Source organism: Oncorhynchus clarkii, chromosome 24 (assembly GCF_045791955.1).
Source record: "Oncorhynchus clarkii lewisi isolate Uvic-CL-2024 chromosome 24, UVic_Ocla_1.0, whole genome shotgun sequence".
In the NCBI taxonomy this organism is placed as follows: Eukaryota; Metazoa; Chordata; class Actinopteri; order Salmoniformes; family Salmonidae; genus Oncorhynchus; species Oncorhynchus clarkii.
Window position 1 is genome coordinate 3,928,593 of NC_092170.1, and position 15,169 is coordinate 3,943,761.

General features: G+C 42.8%; 1 protein-coding gene across 4 annotated transcripts in view; it reads right to left on the minus strand.

Annotated features, from left to right (window-relative positions):
• Positions 1 to 7,612: 7,612 nt before the first annotated feature.
• Positions 7,613 to 15,169, minus strand: part of LOC139383158 (histone-lysine N-methyltransferase 2A-like) — a 42,620-nt gene continuing 35,063 nt past the window's right edge. For all 4 annotated transcript variants that reach the window (XM_071127525.1, XM_071127524.1, XM_071127526.1 and 1 more), the window contains exons 27-34: positions 15,027 to 15,095; positions 14,734 to 14,933; positions 14,441 to 14,515; positions 14,083 to 14,257; positions 13,413 to 13,517; positions 13,102 to 13,185; positions 12,574 to 12,703; positions 7,613 to 12,247 (exon numbers count right to left, since the gene is read on the minus strand). In XM_071127525.1, coding sequence (XP_070983626.1) covers positions 11,972 to 12,247; positions 12,574 to 12,703; positions 13,102 to 13,185; positions 13,413 to 13,517; positions 14,083 to 14,257; positions 14,441 to 14,515; positions 14,734 to 14,933; positions 15,027 to 15,095 — 1,114 coding nt within the window. In that variant the 3' untranslated portion in view covers positions 7,613 to 11,971. The remainder of the gene's footprint in view (positions 12,248 to 12,573; positions 12,704 to 13,101; positions 13,186 to 13,412; positions 13,518 to 14,082; positions 14,258 to 14,440; positions 14,516 to 14,733; positions 14,934 to 15,026; positions 15,096 to 15,169) is intronic.

Below are 15,169 nucleotides of genomic sequence, written 5' to 3' on the forward strand. Positions count from 1 at the left end.
TACGTTGATGGGACTGCTGAGGCTTGGTCACATGTCGGTTGGAACCTCCCATGTTTCTACACATGGGTTTGGTTTGGTCTGTACACTACTTCACTGTTTTATGGGACAAGGAGAGGTTGGCAATTGCTCTTTAAAATCCCAGACCTAGACTTTTCCCTTTTCACTCGAGGCAATTGAACTGTTTCACAGAGGACTTCACAAGCCTTGCGTTGAGGCCAGTATCCATAACTGCACTGAGGTGGTGTAGATTTATATATGGTTTCAACTACCATTAGACAATCAGTCCATTTTTTCCCCCTGCTCGTTTGGACACAAAAGACTGTAAAAACATTAGAAAAGTGATTTTTATTTTGGGAATCTGTTCCAAAGTATTCTCAAGCATAATAGATTGTGAGTGTGTACAAATGTAAGCAAGGTTTGAAATGATTATGTTTTTGACAAATATTATATCTGTTTTGGGCCTAAGCGAGTGGCATGAATGACTCACAAATGTCACGGAACTATAACATTTCAAATTCTGCACTGAATATATTGTGCAGGTTGTCAATAGTGTAACTTATGCTGTCATTATTTCACAAGACCACCTGGGTAGAATACATGGAGGTATAACATGTGTTGATTGTACCATTGAGCAAGGCAGTAGATGCACTAGGTAAGAATGTCTGCTAAACGACAAAAGTTTAAAAAAAAAAGGCTTTTGAAAGCTAGCCGCAATTATGCCATACAACTTCCCCCCTGTTGAATTAGTGATAAAATCGGACTTTGTCATGTTTATTTTAACTGGCTAGACCAGACGAGTCTGGACTAGACTGAATAGATCTTTGACATTGTTCATAGGAGAACAAAAAGCCCTTTACCAGTACCTAACCCAGCCCACACCATTCACAGAGCGAGTCAGCGCCAGAGCAGCGTTGGTACTTAGTGCTCCAAGGCACAACGACAGGTGTCATCTGGATATATTCCTGACGGCAGCCCTCTGAGCACATCACATTTCACTAGATATTCTTCTCCCAGAACTGGGATTCCTCATATCAACTAACCAGATCACCCCCGCCCCCCTGATACTAGCGTGCCTCTATCTTCAAAGCTTCAGTCACATACTCATTCCTCAGATGGAGCGAGAGAGCCAGAGGAAAGAAAGGAGATGTACAGTTAAGAGTGTGGATGGATGCAGAGATGAAAGAAGACACGGAAGGTTCTCTGTGGACTGTTGGAGATGATCCAGAAGGAGTGAGAGAAGATTGAAATAAAAAAGGTGTTAGAAAAAAAGGGATTGGAGAGCACAAAAGAGGAAATGGAGGAGGAGGGAGGAGGCTGAGAGGAAGGAGAAGGAGGTGGCAATGCTGAGAGATGTCGTGGAGAAGGACAAGGAGGAGAGTGAGGGAGTAGGACAATGAAGTGGAGATGGAGGGGGAGGCCGGATGGGCAGAAAGAGAAACTGGAAATATTGGAAAAGTTGGAAAGTTGTGGTTGGAAGAGGAGGAAGAGAAGTTTGAGAACAGGAATAAGGTCGTGGGAAAGGTTGAAGAGAAGAAAATGTACAAGAACAGGATAAATATTTCAAAAGAAAGAAAAGAGATGGACAGAATGAAAGCAGATGTGGAAGAGAAGGCAAAGTAGGAGCTGAAGAAAGTGAAGTCTGAGAAAGGGAATGAGGTGGGGGGGGGGGGGGGTGAAGTTGGATGTGGAGGAGAAGATGGAAGTAAAGAGGGGGAGGACAAGAAAGAGCTGGAGCTAGTGAAGGTGGAGACGGGAGAAGTGGAAGACCAAGGTGAAGAGAGTGAGAGAATTGATTGAAGTTGGGGGAAGAGAAGATAAATGTAAAAACAAAGAGAGACTGGGGGATGTGGACAGACTTGTGGAAGGAGTGATGGAGAAGATGTGATGAGAAGATGAGAGAGGTGGAGAAAGTGAAGCTGGAGAATGAGGTCCAGAGAGAAGGGGGAAATGAAGGAGAAGAAAGAGTAGGAGTTGAAGCGGATTAAAAGGTGGAGTTGGAAGAGAAGTGGAAGTCAGAGATGAAGAGTCAGAGAGTGGATTGAGAGAATGTAGGAGAAGACAACAGAGAGAAAGGAAATTGAGAGAAAAGGGGAGGGGTGAATGAGAAGACAGAGAGAATAGAAAAGGAAGAGAAGGACCGGGAGAGAGAGAGGGAGCCCATGGAGAAGAGGGCCAATGATGAAATGGAGCAGGTGATAGATTATGGAAGGAGGAGCTAAGGAAAGAATTACAAGGAGGTATTGATCGAGCTGGAAAGAAAAACCTGAAGAATGCAAGACAGAATCGGGATGATGTGAGACAGTGTGTGGAGAGGGCAAGAGACGTTCAAAGACAGAGCAGAGAGAGAGAGAGAGAGAGAGAGAGACTACGCGATGAAGATTAGCGAGTTGCAGGATGAAGAAGGACTTGGTCTGCAGACTTAAAGAAAAAGAAAAACAGACCGAATGGTAAAGATACTTCACATAACCAGATAGTTCACTCAAATGACCTTCTGTAAGTATTCTGGTTTGTACAGTGCCTTGCAAAAGTATTCGGCCCCCTTGAACTTTGCGACCTTTTGCCACATTTCAGGCTTCAAACATAAAGATATAAAACTGTATTTTTTTGTGAAGAATCAACAACAAGTGGGACACAATCATGAAGTGGAATGACATTTATTGGATATTTCAAACTTTTTTAACAAATCAAAAACTGAAAAATTGGGTGTGCAAAATTATTCAGCCCCTTTACTTTCAGTGCAGCAAACTCTCTCCAGAAGTTCAGTGAGGATCTCTGAATGATCCAATGTTGACCTAAATGACTAATGATGATAAATACAATCCACCTGTGTGTAATCAAGTCTCCGTATAAATGCACCTGCACTGTGATAGTCTCAGAGGTCCGTTAAAAGCGCAGAGAGCCTCATGAAGAACAAGGAACACACCAGGCAAGTCCGAGATACTGTTGTGAAGAAGTTTAAAGCCGGATTTGGATACAAAAATATTTCCCAAGCTTTAAACATCCCAAGGAGCACTGTGCAAGCGATAATATTGAAATGGAAGGAGTATCAGACCACTGCAAATCTACCAAGACCTGGCCGTCCCTCTAAACTTTCAGCTCATACAAGGAGAAGACTGATCAGAGATGCAGCCAAGAGGCCCATGATCACTCTGGATGAACTGCAGAGATCTAGAGCTGAGGTGGGAGACTCTGTCCATAGGACAACAATCAGTCGTATATTGCACAAATCTGGCCTTTATGGAAGAGTGGCAAGAAGAAAGCCATTTCTTAAAGATATCCATAAAAAGTGTTGTTTAAAGTTTGCCACAAACCACCTGGGAGACACACCAAACATGTGGAAGAAGGTGCTCTCGTCAGATGAAACCAAAATTGAACTTTTTGGCAACAATGCAAAACGTTATGTTTGGCGTAAAAGCAACACAGCTCATCACCCTGAACACACCATCCCCACTGTCAAACATGGTGGTGGCAGCATCATGGTTTGGGCCTGCTTTTCTTCAGCAGGGACAGGGAAGATGGTTAAAATTGATGGGAAGATGGATGGAGCCAAATACAGGACCATTCTGGAAGAAAACCTGATGGAGTCTGCAAAAGACCTGAGACTGGGACAGAGATTTGTCTTCCAACAAGACAATGATCCAAAACATAAAGCAAAATCTACAATGGAATGGTTCAAAAATAAACATATCCAGGTGTTAGAATGGCCAAGTCAAAGTCCAGACCTGAATCCAATCGAGAATCTGTGGAAAGAACTGAAAACTGCTGTTCACAAATGCTCTCCATCCAACCTCACTGAGCTCGAGCTGTTTTGCAAGGAGGAATGGGAAAAAAATTCAGTCTCTCGATGTGCAAAACTGATAGAGACATACCCCAAGCGACTTACAGCTGTAATCGCAGCAAAAGGTGGCGCTACAAAGTATTAACTTAAGGGGGCTGAATAATTTTGCACGCCCAATTTTTCAGTTTTTGATTTGTTAAAAAAGTTTGAAATATCCAATAAATGTCGTTCCACTTCATGATTGTGTCCCACTTGTTGTTGATTCTTCACAAAAAAATACAGTTTTATATATTTATGTTTGAAGCCTGAAATGTGGCAAAAGGTCGCAAAGTTCAAGGGGGCCGAATACTTTCGCAAGGCACTGTATAATCCAAATAGAGCCAGAGCTATAGGAATAGAATAATACTACTATAGAGACCCCTTGACTTTTTCTACATTTTGTTATGTTACAGCCTTATTCCAAAATTGAATAAATTGTTTTTTTCTCCCCAATCTACACAGACAATACCACAATAACACAGAAAAACTGAAATAACACATTTACATAAGTATTCAGAACCTTTACTCAGTAATTTCTTGAAGCAACTTTGGCAGCAATTGCAGTCTCAAGTCTTCTTGGGTATGACGCTACTAGCTCGGCACACCTGTATTTGAGGGGTTTCCCCCCATTCTTCTCTGCAGATCCTCTCAAGCTCTGTCAGGTTGGATGGGGAGTGTCGCGGCACAGCTATTTTCAGGTCTCTCCAGAGATGTTCGATCGGGTTCAAGTGCAGGCTCTGGCTGGGCCACTCAAGGACATTCAGAGGCTTGTCACGAAGCCAGTCCTGCGTTGTGTTGGCTGTGTGCTTAGGGTTGTTGTCCTGTTGGAAGGTGAACCTTGGCCCCAGTCTGAGGTCCTGAGCTGGTTTTCATCAAGGATCTCTCTGTACTTTGCTCTGTTCATCTTTCCCGCAATCGTGACTAGTCTCCCAGTTTTTGCCGTTGAAAAACATCCCCACAGCGTGATACTGCCACCACCATGAGTCACCGTAGGGATGGTGCCAGGTTTCCTCTAGACATTACGCTTGGCATTCAGGCCAGAGAATCTTGTTTCTCATGGTCTGAGAGTCCTTTAGTCATCTTTCTGACCAAGGCCTTTCTCCCCTGATGGCTCAGTTTTGCTGGGTGGCTATCTCTAGGAAGAGTCTTGGTGGTTCCAAACCTCTTCCATTTAGGAATGATGGAGGCCACTGTGTTCTTGGGGACCTTCAACGCTGCAGAAATTTTTTTGTACCCTTCACCAGATCTGTGCCTCGACACAATACTTTCTCTGAGCTCAACAGACAATTCCTTCGACCTCATGGCCTGGTTTTTGCTCTGACATGCACTGTCAACAGTGGGACCTTATATAGACAGGTGTGCGCCTTTCCAAATCATGTCCAATCAACTGGATTGACCACAGGTGGACTCCAATCAAGCTATAGAAACATCAAGGATGATGAATGGAAACAGGATGAACCTGAGCTCAATTTCAAGTCTCATTGCAAAGGGTCTGAATACTTATGTAAATAAGGTATTTCTGTTTTTCTAAAAACCTGTATTTGCTTTGTCATTATGGGGTATTGTGTGTAGATTTCTATATATATTTTATTTAATCAATTTTAGAAGGCTGTAATGTGAAAAATGTTTGGAGAAAGGGGTCTGAATACTTTCCGAATGCACTGCATGCCACAACACCAAATATTCTTACGATTAAAAATATACTGAACAAAAATATCAATGCAACATGTAAAGTGTTGGTCCCATGTCTCATACGCTGAAATAAAAGATCCCAGAAATGTTCCATATGCACAAAGTGAGCATTGCTCCTTTTCAGAAAAAATATCTATCCCACCTGACAGGTGTGGCATATCAAGAAGCTGATTGAAACAGCATGATCATTACACAGGTGCACCTTGTGCTGGGGACAATAAAAGGCCACTCTAAAATGTGCAGTTGTGTCACAACACAATGCCACAGATGTTTCAAGTCGAGGGAGTGTGAAATTGGCATGCTGACTGCAGGAATGTCCACCAGAGCAATTGCCAGAGAATATGTTAATTTATTTACCATAAGCTGCCTTCCAACGTTGCTTTAGAGAATTTGGCAGTACATCCAACCAGCCACAGAACCGCAGACCACGTGTAAAAACACCAGCCCAGGACCACATCATTCCAGAACAGGTTCCAGGAGCGGGTGTCATTGTCACCACAACATTGAACATGTTGAGTATGCTTGTTTCATCAATACTATGACCACACTGATTGACACCTTACACAAATGTTAGCGGTTTCAACTTTTAAAAAGATGAGCTACCCAGCTGCCATAAAATTGTAAGTTGAAGGAACTTGCATTACAACGTAAGTATTTGACCTAGATTTTTATTCGGAGTTGACAACTTAATCTAGGCTTTGTTATACTTTGGCGTTACCCTGCTGCTTTAAAAATAAGTCATGAGGAAATTAAGTCGTCTAAAAACTAGATAAAAAAGTGCTAAGTTTTATCAAGTTTACGTCAGTGGGATACACTTATGGGGTTCATAAACATAGAAATGGAGAATTGAACAAGGAGAGTGACACAGATCTGGGCCCGGTTTCCCAAAAGCATCGTAAAGGCTGAGTTCATCATTAGAACCTTCCTAAGAGCATTGTTAAATCTCCGAGCTGTTTCCCAAAACCATCGTTACTAAAGTTGCACTTGAAAACGGTCGTTATTTTAACGACTGCCTCAGACTGCTAAGTGCGTCATTAGATGTGCCCCCCCCCACCGTGTCACTTTATACACATCCACTACACACAGAATCAAGCTGTTCATCTGCCACTGTGACCACCAATAACTTCGGAACAAGTTACCTGCAAATTATCAAGCGAAAGTTAAGATGCTTTAAATTAAAACCGAGATGACTGCATCAAAAAGTATACAAAACATTTTGAACAGACGCTCTTTCCTTGACAGACTGACCAGGTTGAAAGCTGTGATCCCTTATTGAGGTCACTCGTAAAGATGAAGGGGAGGAGACAGATTAAAAGGAGGATTTTTAAACTTGAGACATGGACAAGACAAAATATTTAAGCCTTTTAACAGGGTATGTATGGTAGGTGCCAGACGCACCGGTTTGTGTCAAGAACTGCAACGCTGCTGGGTTTTTCCACACTCAAGTTTCCCATGTATCAGTAACGGTCTATCACACAAAGGCCATCCAGCCAACATGACAACTGTGGGGACCATTGGAGGCCTTTGAGGGCAAAAGGGGGTGGTGCAACTTAATATTAGGAAGATATTGAAATCAAATTTCATGTTCAGTCAATTGTTTTCTTTGGTAGGCTACGCTGTGCAAATATTTTTTATATTGTGGCGCAATAAGGTGCCAAATCAATGCAATTTAGTGCATCATTATAGGGTAAGTAATAGAATAAGCCACCTCAATAATTGCAGTCATAAGGTGATCTGTCTAGGAGCTGATCCGTCAGTGTTGTAGAATAATTATGTTAAAAGGTTAAGATTTGAATGTAGAAATCTGAGCAGAGCAGCAGCTCAGTCTTTCGAACCCGGAGTATCTACACATGCGCACTTACGGAACACACTTTTTGCGTGGTGTTTTGGGAAACGCATGTTACATCTTCGGCGGTTGTAGGAACAATGCATATTTATTTATTCTATATTATTTGTATTTTTTTTTTTTTAGATACTCGTAAGCCTACGTTGTATCGCCATCAGGAAACCGGGCCCCGCATGTTATCACTAACTAGTATCAATATAAAAAGGACTATTTTCTAGGTTGACAGAACAAGTAAAAGAAACGGAGAGAGCCTGAAGAAAGAGTAAACGAGACATGTTTATTATTTAAACTATCACTTAAATAAAAAAAGTGCATAGAAAATAAACATGATTAGAAACTTTTCTTTTTACAGTTATGTACAATTGTGTTTCCTAATTATACATTCAACCTTAAGTAGTTTGCTGTTTGCTCATGTGGTTCAACTTTCCTTCATTTCTGTGACACATGAGAGAACACTGATGTACAACTAACAGGGAAAAAAATATCATTATTCTCATGAGGAAGTGTTAATAAGACAAAGGTCTATTCAAGGCATAGGAAGAGAGCCGTTTAACCATTTCCAAGTCCTACCGCCAACTCCCCTTGATGCCACTTCTCATCTCAGGCTGATAAGTTCTATACACAAGGAACAATTATAAAATTACAAATACAGTTCAGTATTTTTACCCCACCAACTTCTTTCAAGCAGGTTCCAGCAACTACCTTGACCTGCAAATAAATTCATGGACGTTCCAATACACAAAATAAATAAATAAAACTTATTTTCATCATCACTTTCTATAAAATAGTACATAAGTACAACCAAAGCATCCGAAGAGGGGTGGTGAGGGAGACATGGAAGAGGGTAAAATAACATTTTTGGGTGGGATTCGTTTTTTCCTGGTCTCCACAAACTCAAAATCATACCACAATCAAGTAGGTAGTCTAAAATCCCTGTAAAAAAAAAAAATGTACAAAGAATAAAAACATTCACTACAATCAAAACACAAAATAAAATGGCTGACCTCAAGAAGTTCAGAACCACTTTATGCATCATTACATAAATACTGTTTATTTTTGAGAAGAAAAAAGAAAGAAAAGAAAACGGCAAAGCTCCTGCCAAAAGGAACATACACAGGCGCAGGACACCTGGTACTGGATATCAATATACAAAACCGTACATTAGTTATTCTAAACTGATACTGTAACACAAAACCATTAAGAGTACATTGAACACTGCTATTAACCATTATAAACCTGCTGTTTGCTACTGTAACTAAGTTTGTCCATTCTGTATATTGTATAGATACCGAAGTACGTGTTAATATTTTGATATAGATCTATTATAATTACAAGTGAAGGACAAGTGGCGTGGTATTATGAAGTCCAAGAAACAACAAGAGTCTTGCCATTTAAAAAAACACTTGACTAATGGGTTGTTGTAAAAACATCGGACACGTCACTGCTGTGGATCTGTAGGAGTCAGAAGCCTTTGGGATTAAGTAAAAGGATTACCAAAGCCATCTTCGAAGTCTGAGTTTATTCAGTGTGACCTTTCGATGTTAATTTAGAATGCTGTCCCTCAAATCATTTCCCCCTCTGAAATGAAACAAACTGTCCTGTGAGATCATCTTTCAGTCCGGTCTGTGTTTTTTTTGTTTTTTTTTAACTAAAGAAAACAAGTGGTTGATATCAGAAATCACCACAATTCCGTTTTTGTATATACATTCATTAAAGACACAGCAGCAGAATTCAGCATGACCCTGTGCCTCACCCTAAGGCTAGCCAGGATAGGAGGACAGCGAGAGCTGAACCAAAACTGTATCCCTGAATTAGCTGGCAAAACCCAGGCTGCAAGGAGGTGGAGGAGAGTGTTGGCCTCCAGAGTGGTCCCTGCACTCTGAACGTCCCTAACACACTTTGGGAGAAGGTCGAGCAGAAGTGCACTTTGCTGGGGGGGGGCACAATTCCTAAGGGAGCTTAAACAGTATCTGTGCTTGTGGTTTTTAAACATAGGAACCCATTGGGTTTACAAGGAGTAGAAAGTTGTTTCCCCATGTTAAGTCAGTGCCTCTGTCACAGTTGAAGTGCAATGTGTTGGCAAAGTTATTGTTTCACTTCACAGCCTGGGCAGGGTAAGGGTTGGCGAGATTCTGCGACGGCCTTACAAGATAAAGTCAACAGAGTACGAGGAAAAATGGATTACAAACCAAAAACATAACAAATAAAGTTACTGGCCTGAAGTGGCTCACTATAGGACAACTCGAGCCAGAGTTGCACAAAGCAGCAATTTGGTGAGCTTTGTTCGAGGTGTGCAAGGAAATACACACCTGTCATCAACCTAGCCACTTTTTGTACACCGATGTCCCACCAAAACTGGGACTACTACTGTCAATTTACGAGTCAGAGTTCTCTAAACAAAGCATGCTCAGTTACAACAAAAGGCAAAGCAAGAGATCAAGCGAGCGGACGAACCCCTACATCGGTTGCATTGTGGTCAATGGTAAAGCTTAGCCTCTAACCTTTCCTAACTTAATCAGCTTCTACCCAGCTTCTAAAAAGCTTTCCATGTGTAGCCGGTCTCATGTAAATGCCATAAAACATTTGACAGTATTAATATGAAGGCAACACTGACAGAAAGACATGGAGGTACAATCCATGGGGAACCTTGGCGCACTGATGTGGCTATGATTAGTGTCCTTGACCGAAGGCGTTAACTGTGTTTTATGTCCTTCAGTTAACAGATTTTGGAGCGCGTTTGATCCCTAAAGGGAGACGTTGAAATTTGTAGAGAATTTTTTTTTTAAAATTTTAAAGCTGAAAGTGAACGAATTACGCACAGCGAGCAGCCCCAAGTCTGAATGGACTGGCTGAAGCCTCCACGTAGTGTGGAATTAAGGCTGGGAAAAGGAGTTCAGACAGCTATTATAATAAACCAGCACTCAAATGGACTCCCTCAAGTGCATATAATAATGCCATGCTGCTAACAGGCAGTCATTAGAAATGTCCTTGATTAACAGATTGGCAAATAGAGCTACTGGTGGACTGGGCTCAGCAGGGAGCGACAGCTTCAGTCTTTGGAATCCAAAAAGAAACATTCAGGCTACAAAATAGATGTAAAAAACGCCAACGAAAAAAAAAACAGCTTGGAAAAAAGGCAGCTCAATAAAAATAGAGCACAAGCGTTAGTGTTTGAAAAACCTCTATTTCCTACAAAAAAAATGGCAATAAAATAAATACGATTTCTTAAAAATATAAATACAATTTCATAACATTAAGTGCTATTCACTATTGAGTGCTTTTTAGTCGTTTGTATAGAAAAATATACATATTATTTACATTCTCAAAGCAAGCGTGATATTTTTCTGCCCATAAAAAAAGGGACAGAAGAGACTTCAAACAAATTGGTTCGACACAAATAAAAAGACAATTCCTTTGCAAAAGTAATTCATGAAATAGGCCATAATAAGAATCATTTCGATCTTAAAATGGGATTAAAGGGAAATCAGATTCAGGGGGTGACATTTGGTTCTCATTGCTGTAATTCCGGACTCTGTCCTAACCTAATTTCAAAAGACAATGTGTGCATACCTGCGATACAAATCGACGGCTCTGCCTTTATCATTTTCCTATACAAAACCAACAATAACATTTACTAAAGCAAAAAAAAAACTAAATATAAGTTCACCCCTCAGCTGTCAGTCCACCAGAATCTCAGCGTAGCTTGCTAGTCACGGTCACAACTTTATCCAATTACCACCGACCGACTTCGACAACGTCTCTACAAGTACACTCGCGGTTATCATTAATTAACAATAACAACATAACACTTGAAAATAAATAACCTACAGGCTTCTTTCTATCGCTTTGACTACAGCTCCCTCTAGTGTTTCTCTTCCTAACACATCTTGCGACTTGTTGCTCTGGACGGGCATAGGAACTATTTACAGTGGCTGAACACACAGTGAAGCAGCCCCAAGCAATTCTTTATGATACTCGCGAGATACTCAGAAGGCTGCACAGAATGCACATTCCGACAGGCAGATGTGTACAAACAGATGAGGCCAAGAGAAAAGCGTTGTCTGATCAGTTATAATACGTCCTGGTTCTTTTTCTAAAATGCAGAGAAAATTCCCTTCCACAAATTGCACTTTGGTGTTTAAAATGGAACGTACAAGGTGGCAATTATTGTTGTGTGAAACATAATCAATGGATTCTATGCTCACACAGAATTTAGATATAATCTAGAAAAATAATGTGAGGTCATGTTCAAATTCAGAATGAAAGGGCAATTTGTGTATCATTCAGAGACAGAAAACGTCGCTAACCTCAGTTACCATTTCCTTGGACTTCCCAGAGTCTGAAACCATCCGATCCAAAAGTAAAACCAAAGGAGGCACAACAATAAGGTTGTTCTCTTTCAAAAATGTTCCTCCCCAAAACAGAGACCTGCTCGTATCAAACTTAACCGGGTCCTTAGCACACCTTTCTTCCCAAGCCTTACAGCAACAAGGGAGCGCATCATTCTGAACTAAGACCTGGCAGTGCATGGATGGCTTCGTGCTCGTCGAGGGGACCGCTATGGCAGTGGGAGAAAGACCGCTAACACCACTCCCATCACACATCAGAGTGGGGGGCTAGTTGAGGAACGTCCGGCACTTCTTGGTTCCGCAGTTGCATGGAAGCTTATTGCCCGGCTCCTCGATAGGAAACTTGTAGTCGTAGGTGAGCTCCTCGCCGCGGTAGATTTTACGTGTTGCGAAGATGACGATGTGCTTCTGCCCGTCCACGTTGATGACACGCGAGTAGCAATTGGGCTCGCACGAGTGGTTGATGAAGCGGGCAGCGTTGCCGTGCACGGTGGCGTCCACCACTTCATAGTCGTCGATGCGGAACATGTAACAGCCAACACCCTGTAGAGGAAGGGACAGGAAGAGAAGAGGGTGAGAAGCTATTGGCCCGAGGATTGCAGTCAACAAAACCCATTATCAAATGACTGAAGAGCCTGACCGGTTAATAGGGTGGTGTTGAAACATGAAAACCACGTTCAGCAGGGCCCCAACACTCAGACACAAACACCTTACGCAGAACAAACATGCCTCTGACAAGTAGAATAAGGACCCACGCAAGATCTAGTCATGACAGTTCTATGTGCAACATTTGCCTATTGACCGTGGCCCTGTAAAGACTCAAAGCGTATGAGCAGAGGACTGTGTTCCATTGAGGCCTCTCTTCTCACCTTGCCGTCGTAGTACTTCTCCCGTTTGTCGGTGAGGACAGAGCGGATGACGTTGCCCGAGTACTCGATCACCATCTCCCCCACGTCGATGCTCCTCTTGCAGAACAGACCTCGGCCGTGTATGGCTGACCTGTGAGGGGAGGACACAGGGGCTCGGTGACCGCTGGTTCACCAAAGGGTTTCACCTTCTAACCCCACTCTCTGGAACAAGCTATAGCAAAGCTACAGTAGTCGTTCATTTTCTTTTTAAAACCATTCCACTGAATTTGGGATTCGTGCTCCTGACTGGCGCAGCGGTCTGTGGCACTACATCTCAATGCAAGAGGCGTCGCCACAGTCCCTGGTTCGATTCCAGGCTGCACATTCGGCCATGATTGGGAGTACCATAGAGCGGCGCATAATTGACCCAGCGTCATCCGGGTTTGTCCATCATTGTAAATAAGAATTTGTTCTTAACAGACTTGCCTAGTTAAAAATGTAAACCCCCCCCTCCCCTCTTAAACGTTACGTAGCCAGCGTTTTCCTAACCTGTAGACCCCCACCGCCTCCTTGGAAGTTCTCTTCAGGTGTCGGAACCTCATGGGCATGGGGAGGTCCATGCTGGTGGCCCGGCTAAAAAACAACAGTAGCACAGTGTGTTAAGAGTTCCAATGAAGGAAGGATGGTCTACTAACACCGTGAAGCTCTGACCGGTGGATACGGGGATGTTGATCAGAAAACCCAGAGGAAAGACTACAAGTCCACTGTAATGATGAGATGGAGGAGAGAGAGAGATAGTCCTCCTGATTTACAGAAGTTAAAAATAAACAGGAATTGTGTAGCAGGGTGGAGTGACTCACCGAGCAGACTTGAGCTGCACCTCCTCATCCTCCTCGTGGGGGTTGTACTCGGGAGGCTGGCGGTGCTTGGAGGCCAGGAAGTTGAACATGTCAAACACAGACCTCCTGTGGCGAGGAACAACAGACAGGTCAGATGACGCAGGCAAATACAACTCAATGATGCAGACTCTCTAAAGCCTAGGAAGGACCTCTCCCAAATAGTGAGTTGAGATTTGGTAACGGGTATACACAATTACCAGCTCCAAAACATCAGTTAAGAGAGCCAGTGTACTAAACGGCTCACAAGATTTGCGTTTGCTGAAGTAGAATGCATAGATCACGTATCGACCTGGATTTCTTCAACAATCAAAGGAAAGCTAAGAGGCAGGGGCCCAGTTCAAAAACTGTAGAAATGCATCCTTCCTGAAGTAATCATTAGACATGATTCATCAGGTGAACGTAAGGTCTCCGCCACATGGTATTCACCTGTCCAGTCATGACTCAGTGATTACTTTAAGGACGGGATGAAGGAAGGATGCACATGGAGGCTGGTCCAGGCAGCCTCTTGTTATAATAAAGATAGAGAGTAACTGTACATTTGTCTGGATACCAATCTAACACCTTGCACTTTTTAAGTATTGGAAGAGGGCTGTGTGTGACTTAGCCACCCATCTTCTGGGAGTGTCCGTACCTGTGGTTGAGCTCGGCGCGGGCCGAGCCGTGGGGGTTGATCGGGGGCTCGTCGGCCTCCTCGGGCTTGTGGAAGCGAAAGCGGTAGTTGCGACAGTGCCTGGAACCATACAGCTGCTCCAGCAGGAACACCACAGCGTCGTGGAGGACCCCCAGCATCCGCAGACCGTTCACTCCTGAGAGAGAAGAAACAAACAAAAAGAAAAGAGATACGATCGAGAGAAAGATAACACAAAAAAGGAAGGAGTGGAGGACGAAAGGAAAAAAAAAAAAAAGTTAGTGATGAGTCACCATTTCATTCCTCAAAAGTTGTTGAACCTGCAGAAACAAAATACAATCTGATAAAAAAGGCACTTTACCTTCAAAGGAGAGCTCTTTGAGTCTGGCGTTGGAGCGGGCCTCCTGGACTTTATCTGTCAGGGACTTCCAGGCCTCTGTGGGACGGAGGGAGAAGACAACACATGTCAGCTTAGTGTCTCATCTCTGTGTAAGTATTAAAAATACACAGTTTACTTCAGCTGTATGAGGATTTTGAAATAAGAGATCTTTCCTGTTACACATTCACTTCAATAACTTTAGCACCATTTTCTGCCATCGAGTGTCATAACTACGCTACATGGAAACAGAACAAGAAGATTAGAACTGCGTGGACCTTCGATACTCTCGCAGCGGATCTGGAAGCCGTCGTCGCTGCAGATCTCAAAGAGGAGTCCCTTCTTGGGCTTGCTGTCCATAGAAGAGTCCCTGCGGCTGCCCAGTAGAGAACCAGCAGTGGTCTCGCTTTTCTCCTCAGGGAACTCACTGGTTTTACTGGTTAAAGAAGGAGGTTCAGCAGACTTGGCAGAATAATCACTGCAAATAAAATACATTTTGAAATTAAATCTCATTATCCATTGACATGTTAATAGTACTGAATGGAAGGGCTGACAAGCTTGCGTTACTCACTTTTTGCTGGTGCCCCTCTCTCTGGGCTTGCCTGTGTCCATGGGCTCGGGAGAGACTGTCTCTCTAGACCTGCAGTGGTAGAGGGAATTCAAATATGGATAAGCAGCAGGTGGCAACTGTAGTATGTTAAAGTATAGTCCTAG